The sequence below is a fragment of the Ruditapes philippinarum genome, unplaced genomic scaffold (genome assembly GCF_026571515.1).
Source record: "Ruditapes philippinarum isolate M1 unplaced genomic scaffold, ASM2657151v2 ctg3136_1_1_1_1, whole genome shotgun sequence".
NCBI lineage: Eukaryota > Metazoa > Mollusca > Bivalvia > Venerida > Veneridae > Ruditapes > Ruditapes philippinarum.
The window spans coordinates 7,627-18,461 of record NW_026858813.1 but is presented as its reverse complement, the minus strand read 5'-3'; the positions used below and the strand labels follow the sequence as shown (position 1 = coordinate 18,461).

General features: G+C 35.1%; 1 protein-coding gene across 1 annotated transcript; it reads right to left on the bottom strand.

Annotated features, from left to right (window-relative positions):
- Window positions 1–1,830: 1,830 nt before the first annotated feature.
- Window positions 1,831–6,544, bottom strand: LOC132754353 (uncharacterized). Its single transcript, XM_060744969.1, has 3 exons — window positions 4,708–6,544; window positions 2,700–3,003; window positions 1,831–2,279 (listed from the first exon to the last, which is right to left on the bottom strand). Exons 1-3 carry the CDS (start codon window positions 5,599–5,601, stop codon window positions 1,831–1,833), a joined length of 1,647 nt encoding a protein of 548 aa, XP_060600952.1. The 5' UTR covers window positions 5,602–6,544.
- Between the last annotated feature and the right edge of the window lie 4,291 nt (window positions 6,545–10,835).

Here is a 10,835-nt window from a genome sequence, read left to right as displayed (position 1 = left end):
TAGAAACTCTCTTCAGACCAAATCAAATATGTTTTGAGCAGCTAAATCTGTGCAATCTGTAAACAATTTATAACATATTGGTTTCTTTTTTTTTTTTACCGAACTATAACAATTTGTCTTGCTATTGTCACGACGCAAAATGCCACTCTATACGAATCTTATATATTTGTGAAATACGATCAAAACATAACAATGGTGTGACAAATATTTGTGAAATACGATCAGAACATAACAATGGTGTGACAAATATTTAATGAGCATAACAGAAATACTAGTAATCAAACCCCCTTCAGGCTTTGTAATGGATGCGCATTAAATTTTATTAACATCAACCGGCCTTTACACGATACATTTGAATTGCAAAACCACTAGGAAACCAATTTAACATTTGATGCGGAAAAATCATGAAAATAGTTGTATAATAATGTGAAGCATGTCAAGAGAAAAAAATTAGTATGGAACAGAGCTTTGGAAAGTTAAATCTGTGTTTTAAAGCATTACACATCATATTTCATTTGGAATAAAAAAAATCTGAAAACAAATGAGCCGCGCCATGACAAAACAAAACACATTGTAACAAACATTGACGAAATGATAAAACAAATTCCTTTCATTACAAAATAATATTTGAACCGCGCCATGACAAAACAAACATAGTGCTATCAGTTTCTCTACGTGTAAAAGGATTTTGTACGCGAACAGAATTAAGCCTGGCGCAGACTGGTCTGGATCCATGCTGGTCGCAGACGCACTATGATTGTTTTGTCATGGCGTGGCTCAAATGTTATTTTGTAATGAAACCTTGGACTTTGTGTTATCATTCCGGCAATATTTTATTTGTGAGAATGATCTTTTTGTCCAGTACATTTGTATTTTAACGTTTCACTTAAAAAACACACTAACGCCAACGTTACAAATCATACAGATTCAGTACATAGTAGTATATCTGATGATGAAAGAGGTAACAAACTAACAATATGTTACTTGAAGTAGCAATCAGAAACTGGTTAAAGTACTGGTATGTCTAGAAAAAAGGCATAATGAAAAGCAAAAGACAAGCAACAAAAAAAACAACAAAAAGTCATAAAGCAGCTGTCTGCAGCGGCACAACGTTTGACATGGCCATGAGAAACAATACAAGACCGAATGCTAATATATGGGACAAAATGTCATTGGAAATCGATGCAAAATCATAGACTTCAACGACTGACATGCCTACCAGTGGTAAATTTACAAATTCAGATAAATTAAATGATTAAGCTAGACTTACCTGTAAGGTGAAGGTTAATCATGATTTCATCCACATAAAACTCACTAAGGGCTCACACAGAGAAGACGCAGCTATCAGCAGCCAGTGGTCATATTTTAGAGTAAGTAATGCCGAATAATATCGCAAAAATATCAGTTTAAACGGGGAGGTAGCGGGTTGGGTGTGTGAGCCCTTAGTGAGTTTTATGTGGATGAAATCATGATTAACCTTCACCTTACAGGTAAGTCTAGCTTAATCATTTAATTTCATCCTACATATAAACTCACTAATGGGCCCCACAGAGATTTTAGAGTCCTTTTTGCGATATTTTGGAAAGGACATTACGTGCCATCCAACGCCATAGTAAATATTTATCTTTCATGTTATTATGAAGAACAACGATTTAATTTCAAGACATAAAGGTCTTTATGTATTCTGCAATTCGGTAAAAACACATGTTTTTCATATTTTTACAGAATATAAATGCCACGCACAACTATATAGAAAGTAATTAAATATAGCTATAATTATTATTATCACTACAGTTTTTTTTTTTTTTTTTTGTCCCATTATTATACACTCTAATTAGCAATATCTATGATAGCCTGCATAGATTTTCCATTGGTATTTGATACTGGTTTATCATAATATTTAGCGAATGTCTGAGCATTGCTCCATCCCGCTGATTCAATTATCGTCTGTAACGGGACTCCACGCATGTGTGCGATTGAAGACGCAGCAGCGCGCGTGCTATGTGGTTTGAATGATTTATGCACCCCAGCTCTGTGCATAATTAGCTTAATCCAGCGACAAATTGTTTGTTTTGAAACGGCCCCATGAGGCTTGACCGTTGATATCAGTAATTTATTGGTATTTCTGAGGTCTTTCGTTCTCTGTAAATACTCACTAATGACGCTGACAATACACAAGCGTTTATCTGATTTAAAACTGTCAAACAAAAAGGGTGTCTGCTGCCGACCAGGTTTCGATGTTTTTAATAAATGTGGAGTGTTTATTATCAATCTTTCGTCTGAAATATTAATGTCTTCCAAACAAATGAGATGGAGTGTTTGACACCGCTGAGCTGAGAACAATAAAAACAACATGCTTAATTTTCCAGCCAAAAATAATAATGTATCATTTTCTGTTTTTGATAAAAAATCTAAAAACTGTTCGCACATCCAATATCTCTTTATATCTCGGAAGTGCCGGCCTTGTGTTAAATACACCTTTCATGAACCGTGATATCAGGTTATTATTGCTGAGATCTACGTTTGAAGTTATCTTAACAAACCCACAAATTGCTGATCTGGCAATACCAATCGCACTGTAGGTTATCCCTTTTGAATATAGGTGAGACAAAAATGCTATCACTGTTGCTACAAGGGGTTTAAAGGGATCGTGTTTCCTTTCACAGAAATGAAACCATTGTTTAAGATATGTTTGATACTGTCTCCTGGTTGTTCTCCGCCACGAATTAATGATATCTGCTGAGCTTCATTTGAAATCCCTCTATCTTCAAGCGCTTTCCTGATAAGGGAAAAAGCGCTAGCCTCATCTTTTTTAATGGGTGTTTCTTTCCCGGTCGATGGCACAACGTAAGGATGTCCTGAGGGTGCTGAAGTAGAAGGCATGGTGCAACAATAAGTTGTATTAATGTCGGCCACCATGTCTGTGCAGGCCATATTGGTGCTACTAAACACAGTAGTTCTGTTTGATCTATTTCTACTTTTTGCAGGACCCTGCCTATTACACTGAAAGGTGGAAAACAATAATAACAATTATCATGCCATGAGAATGAAAAAGTGCTATAGCAAAAGCATTTGGGTCAGGTTGTCTTGAAACATACGTCGGAAACTTGTTATTTAAGCGAGATGCAAATAAATCTATATTTAAGGACGGGAAAGACCGACAAATTGCTGTGAACATCTCAGGTGATATACTCCATTCTAAATCTTCATTTCCAGGACGGCTCAGTTTGTCTGCCGTGCGGTTCAATGACCCCGATATATGATGTGCTGACAACAAAATGTTTCTTTGAATACACCAATGCCAGATATCGCGCGCAATTTTATTCAATGAATCTATTCTTCCCCCGTAATTATTTATGTATGATACACTCGTAGTGTTATCCATATAAATTTTTATATAGATATTTCTGTTGTGTTTAAAAAGCGACAATAGCCCAACTTGACACGCTTTTAATTCTAACACATTGATATGTTGATTTTGTTCTTCCGCCGACCAAAAACCATTTGTTCGTCTATTTTCTGTTTTATCATACGCGCCCCACATATGTCCCGAAGAATCAGTAAACATAATGTTATTCGGGTCAGGCGATGTAATACTTTTGAAACATGAATGTATATGAGTGATCCACCATCGCAAATTTTCCAAAATATCTGGCGTGATTGTAAAAAAAATATTAAAATTACCCTTATGGTTTTTCAGTTCCCTTTCCTTATGTCGTTCTAAAGGTTTTATGTACAACGGAGCATGCATAACCCCCGGTGATGCTGCAACCAGTTTTCCAATAATCTTTGAAAATTTTTGAATTGTTATTCGCCGGCATGTTATTATGTTATTGCAAAGCTCTGTGATATCATCACATTTTTCCTTTGTTAATCTTATTGTCATTGTTTTAGAGCACAGCACAAATCCCAAAAATACAATCTTTTTCGACGGAACCAGGACAGATTTACCCATTGAAATTGTAAATCCTAACTTGTCTAATAAATCAATTGTTTCGCTGATATTTCGAGCACAGGCGGAGTATGACTGACCTTGCAAACATGCGTCGTCGATGTAAATTGAACTTAAATGACCCCGCGCTCTTAAATGAGAAAAAACTGGCTTCATCAGTTTAGTGAATATCATAGGGCTTTTTGCAAATCCCATCACAAGCGCTGTAAATTGATATTTTACACCTTCGAAAAAGAAACAAAAATACCGTCTGTCCCGTTCGTATATAGGTATAGTGTAAAAAGCATCAGAAAATGTCGACCTTGCCGAAATAACAATTTTTCCTCATTGCTGTGGTCACTGACCCAAAGTTTCCATTTTTAAAATGTATTTTGCTGACGTAGTTGCTATTTGAAAGATTTTAAATTCAAAATAATTCTAATCCGTCCGTCTGATTTTGGTCTTGTGAATATATTCGAAATGTATTCTCCGTCCAAGTTTTCGTCTGCAAGTTCTATTATTCCTTGATTTAAAAACCGTGTAATTTCAAACTGTATTGCATGTTTTTCGTTTTCTTTAAAATTAAATGGTTTTGGAATTTTATACTGAAAAGGAGTTGCTGACAGCTGTACCCGATAACCGTCTACAGTTTCTAGTATCCATTTATCTTTGGTTATTTTTCTCCACTCATTCAACGCCATTCTGGTCTTCGCCGCCCGAAAATTCTGTGAAGTATTTATAATAGTAGAGGAATATTTCATATTATGATTACTTACTTCGGATATTAATTTTTCTGTGCTCTTGATTGGAAAGTATTCTTTTTCTGCTGTTTTGTCCTGTAATTGTGATTTTGACGTCGTCGCTGTAGATTGAAATTCATGTTGCCCTGTGAATTGAGCGCATGTTTCCGTTTGTGCTGAGGTACCAGGGTCGCCATGCCCTGGCGTTTCCCTAAAAAAGAAACGCCTGGAAGTACATGTAAGTTGCTGCTTATTGTCCCTTAACTTTTTAAGTTCTTCATCTACTTTATCGCCAAACAGATGAGTGGCAGATTGGTTTGCTGAACAAATTGGCCTATAAAGCGGGAGAAGTTCTTTCTTTATCCTGTCACGTCTCATCTGAGAAGTAGTGACAAAAGCATTGTTTAACAGTTTGAAAGTATCCCCAATCAACTCTTTCATTTTTGGTCGTCCATCTGTCTTTAACTCATCCATGGTCTTCAATACCGGTACCAAAGCAGACGAAAAAATTTTTTGTGTCCTCTGCAACAGAAAATCCTGTGCTTTAACTCGAGATGGCAACTGTCGCCACAACTGCTCATTCACCAAAGGTACTTGTAGAAATTCTACATTGTTAGGCCTCTTGTGTGTGTCCAAAAGTTCCTTTATTTTTTCTTCTTTCGGTTGTACCTGCAAAGCTTTATTGCTCAAAGTGGCTAGTTTGTAACTTATCGCCGCTCCTGTTTCTGAGGCATCCTCGAAGAAATCCACCATGCAGAATTCATCATCATCATCATCATCATTTCCGTCGGTGACCCCAGATTCGGTGAAAAAATCTCCCACGCTTTCGTGATCTGAGCCTGAATCATCCCTCGTGCAAAAACGTTTCGAAGTTGATGTTTCTTCGCAGGTAACTGCAGTTCTTTTCAAAGAATTTACGTCAGACCTCATTTCAGTCAGAGAATCCGTTAAACCTTTTATTGCATTTTGGATGTCTTCTAACTGACTAGAAGATCCTGCAAGTGTCCCGAATTTTTCAAATATATTGGAATATTGGACTGGTTGTTTCCGACCTCTTGATCGTCGGCCATGATCCTGAAAAATGTTTTTTAAAACATTTCTAGCAGCAGTCCATTTAAGCAATAAAATGAAGAAGAAACATATATAAACGATTAGAATTTAATCGCAGTCAGGCGTAAATAACGCCGTGAAATAGATATCTACATAAATCATTAATTCGTCCCTCTGTGATATGCAAGACGCCTGATTTTTTTTTTATTATTATTATCATTATTATTATTATTATTATTATTATTATGTATGTCATGTTGCATGAACACGCCCTATTGCAAACAAATATATAATTTGTCTGTAATGTTCAGACCATTTTAGCTTTTCCATGGTGTTTGGATAAGCATAATTACGAACAAATGTATCTTTTGTCTGTGGTGTTCAGACAGTTTTTAGCTTTTCCATAGTGTTTGGATAAGCATAATTACGAACAAATGTATCTTTTGTCTGTGGTGTTCAGACAGTTTTAGCTTTTCCATGGTGTTTGGATAAGCATAATTACGAACAAATGCATCTTTTGTCTGTGGTGTTCAGACAGTTTTAGCTTTTCCATGGTGTTTGGATAAGCATAATTACGAACAAATGTATCTTTTGTCTGTGGTGTTCAGACAGTTTTAGCTTTTCCATGGTGTTTGGATAAGGATGGATTTCATTACGAACAAATGAGTCTTTTGTCTGTGGTGTTCAGACAATTTTTGCTTTTCCATGGTGTTTGGATAAGCATGATTACGAACACTGTATCTTGTTTTGCCTGTGGTGTTCAGACATTTTTTTCTTTTTTTTTTTCGTATTTGGCAGCAGTGTTCAGACAAAATTGGCTAATAAATATTGTTGTTTATAAAATGTATAACTACAAATGTATATATTGTCCTGTGGTGTTCAGACATCAAACATATACGAGGTTTTTTTTTTTTTTTTTTTTTTTTTTTTTTTTTTTTTTTTTTTTTTTTTGACAAAAAATTAAACGATTTTAAGTATAAACTTAAAATAAATATATACAAATAAATTAAAACATACCTCTTATCACACTTTCTTAACTGCTTAATTAATATCCACAAATGAAACACTTGTTAGTCCTAAATAATTACACTATAATAATTTAAACTTGTGAAAAATACGACAGGCTTTACTTTAATTAAGAACAATTATACGTCTTGACCGTAGCTGCTAATGCCTCGTTATGACCACTGGCTGCTGATAGCTGCGTCTTCTCTGTGGGGCCCATTAGTGAGTTTATATGTAGGATGAAATTGACCATTCTTCTTACAGTGAACGACGGTTTCTAACTGGTGGTGGCAATTAGCAAACTAAATATGAATGTGTATGTTACAATTATAGCTGAGGATGACATCGTGTTTGATAAACTTAAGAAACGATGATACCAGTAGCTATATTAAGGAGCTGGATTTTAAACATGTCTTCAGCCTGTATGATAACATGCTAAGTTAAAAGACGATGTCAACCAGACCAAACATACATTATCAAATGTCTTGAACAATCAATACATGTTTTATATGTAAACATATATGCATAGTTTCTTAAAAATCCGTTTAAAATTTAATAGGTTTGATATGCGGGCACAGTCGGAAAATAAATCAGCTATCATCTGCAGTGGTATAATGACAATAAGAAGTAAACAGAAAACATTAAATTAAATGAAACAGTGGTATTAAAAATTAAACCTGTCCGCTTTAAATCATGTCCTAAATAAATCAAACCTTAGAATTAATAGTTTAAGTGGAAAAAAATCCCGGGGGCCTGAATTTTCTGACATGTCATAGAAGCAAAGATCTTAAGTAGTTGTACACCACTCAACATACCGTTTTGGACATGACCCTAAATATAAATGCTTCAAGAAATGGAAACTGTGGGGGTTTCACCTTAGAGGTTAATGGTAGGTAAAAATACAAAAAACGCATTAAGTCTTCCGGCTTTGTATTAATGTTGTCATCTAAACAGTTTTAAAGAGAATTCTATATTAGATTGATGAAAAATCTTTAATTAAACTTTCAGTTAGTGAACTAAAACTCTACAACGACCCATGAAGACCGGTGCTGCCTTGTGTGGATACCTTATATTATACTAAAATGTTGAAAAAATTATAATTTAAAGAACAATTCAAACACCATCCGATACACAAAATACCAAAAAGAAAACACCATTATTGCCATTCTATGAAATGCGGCATATTACACCCCCCCCCCCCCCAGGTTAGAAATTGCGTGTGCCCTAAACGAGAATACAATGAGTGAAACTAAACAAAATGAAATTTTGAGAGGGTATCAGAGGTTATGAAGCCTGCATACCATAGATAAGCTGTCAAAAGACACAATTAACAAGCAGGCAATACCCTAAGATGATTAAACAGTATTTAACTGAGCAAAACTGCAACCTTAAATTCTATTTTAAGTTGGAATTTCAATCTATCATAATGTATTTTGTAAGTATTTAAAATTTAAGGGTTTATGAACATTTTCAATTTTGTTGTGTTGGAATTTCTTTAGGAATTCTGTTTAACTCTATTTTGTTACGTTTGGCTTTCTTGGATTTTAAGTTTCAACGACACTGAGGTTATGTAAAAACATTCCTGCTTTAGTGTAAAGAAAGACCCCAGATACCCTTTGTGAAACATTTCAGACACGAGCGCCTGACTAGAACCACCGACCTTCCGTAAATTAGTTTGATAGATTCCTCACATACAAAGAATCCAAAGTCATGATTGGATTTAGACTACAGCAGTAAATGAAAGATGATTTGATATGGAACGCCGTGACTGTCTTACGTGACCATTGTTTTTGCTATCATGTGAAACGATGATATTATTTTGTCGTTTGAGCATGTTAACATGTGCAATTTGCATCATGTCTTGTCAAAGAATCATGCTGAACAAGTGAGCGTGGTATTTTGAAAAGATATGATGTAAATTGCACATGTTAACATGCTTAAACGACAAAATAGTATCATCCTTTCACAAAATAGCAAAAACATTGATCACATAAGACAGTCACGGCGTTCCATAATTTGAAGTCGACGGCCTTATCCCGACTCTGCCACTATTATGTACCTCCATCAGGCTCACTAGAGAAGATATTGTAATTATCTGACCTTAATTTATACTCTATAATTTTCAATATTATTTTCTTTTTCAGAAACATGAAATCTGCTATACAGGATGTCTGAAATGAAAAAAAAACGACTTTTAATTTAATAAAGACAATATAATCGTAACTTCAACAAAGAAGCATTCGAAATTACGCCATGATCATGATTTGATTTGAATGCTTTTGGTTCGAGATGAGAAGGGTCTTTAATTAAACATTGCCTTTTGACAAAATCTATGTTTTGGGTTTTCGTATCCCCGATTGCAACCGAAACCATTTGAACAACTTAATTGGTAGAAAGTCATGTAAATTTCATCACATTTAGTCAAGTAGTTAATGAGCGGATGAGATTGCACACACATGTGTACGACAGACGGACGAATAGCCATCGGGCCAATTAGCTCACAGAGATTTAAAAGTCTATGTAACATTCATACATTTTACCTAGTATAATTATATAGAAAATATCGAAGCCTAAACTTTAACCGAAATCTGGGTATAAACTGTAACAAAATCGGATACAAATCGCTAGGTCTATGCTGTAACCCTGCACAAATTACGTCGCTCTATTCTGTAACATTGTTTATTTTTTCAAACGCATTTTACCAACAGGAAAATAAGTTCAACTGGTCATTTACTTTTATAAACGTTTCCTAACATAAAGGACTAACGTTTTGCAGATTTACTTTTTCTAGGCATGCATAAATAATGTCGAAATTGCAGAAAAATGCGTTGGTCTCTCGATTCAAATTTTCAAACTGTCAAATATGCATATTAATGAGACAATATAGCGATAAATCTGCGGTGCAGGGTCTGAAGAAATATATGACTAGATACCGGATTCTGTTCCTTACAAGCAAAGCACAAAAACATCTTTTAGAAACTAAACTACTTGTAGTATGGACCGGAATAAAAATCACCTACCTCTCTTCCCAACAAATAATCCTCCATCTTGAAAATTCTATACTGTAACCGAAAAACGCGATACTGTAACACGTTCCCTACGGTGATTTTCAGGGCTTCCATTAAGTTCCAAAATTTGGAAGTCAGAGTTTCGAAAATGTCTGACATAGGAAATCACATAATATAGGTAGAGAAGGAAAAGCATTATAATTTGTAAGTCAAAAGCAAAAATCAAGAAGTAAATGACTAATAGATGCCCTGCTATTTTCTTACAGGTATTTAAGGATAGGAAATGGTTGGGTCATATATCATACAACGGTGGAGAAATGAGCTATAAAGTACCCCTGTGATGTCCTATAGACTAATGTTATAATGTATGTGAGACCACCATAGTATATATGTATGTTGTATGTAATATGATACGGGGACTTCCGGAAAAACATGGAACCTTAGTAAACACGATTAAAGCAGAAACATAGTTGTTATCAATTAATATCCACCATTAGGACTTATCATCTGGCGACGAGGATAAAAACAAACAAAACGGAATTACTTATATAATATTTGGATATATTTTTCATGTGTTAATTGATGGATTAAGACGTTAACCATGAACAATTTACCAGCATTTCCAAGTTTTGATCTTGAAACGGATAAATCCAATGCAGGCACGCGTTGGAGAGAAATGGATTGGGCGCCTCGAAAATTTATTTGTGGGGATGAAAATATCAAACGCTGACCAGAGAAGAGCATTATTACTACATTACGCCGGAGAAAAAGTGTACGACATCTATGACGTAGAGAAAAAGGACAGTGCAGCGACTTATGACGCAACAAAAAAGGTACTTAGCGACTATTTTGCTCCCAGAAAGAACGTTCAAATTGAAATTTACAACTTTAGATCATACAAGCAATTAGAAGCACAAACGATTGATGAATATGTGACTGAGTTAAGAACTTTGGCAAAGAACTGTGCATTCGCAGACATTGACAATGAAATTTTACAACAAGTGATACAACATGGCCGCTCAAATCAACTCAGAAGAAGAGCGTTACGTGAACCAGATAAAAAGCTCGATGACATTATTACAATGGGACGTATGTTTGAAC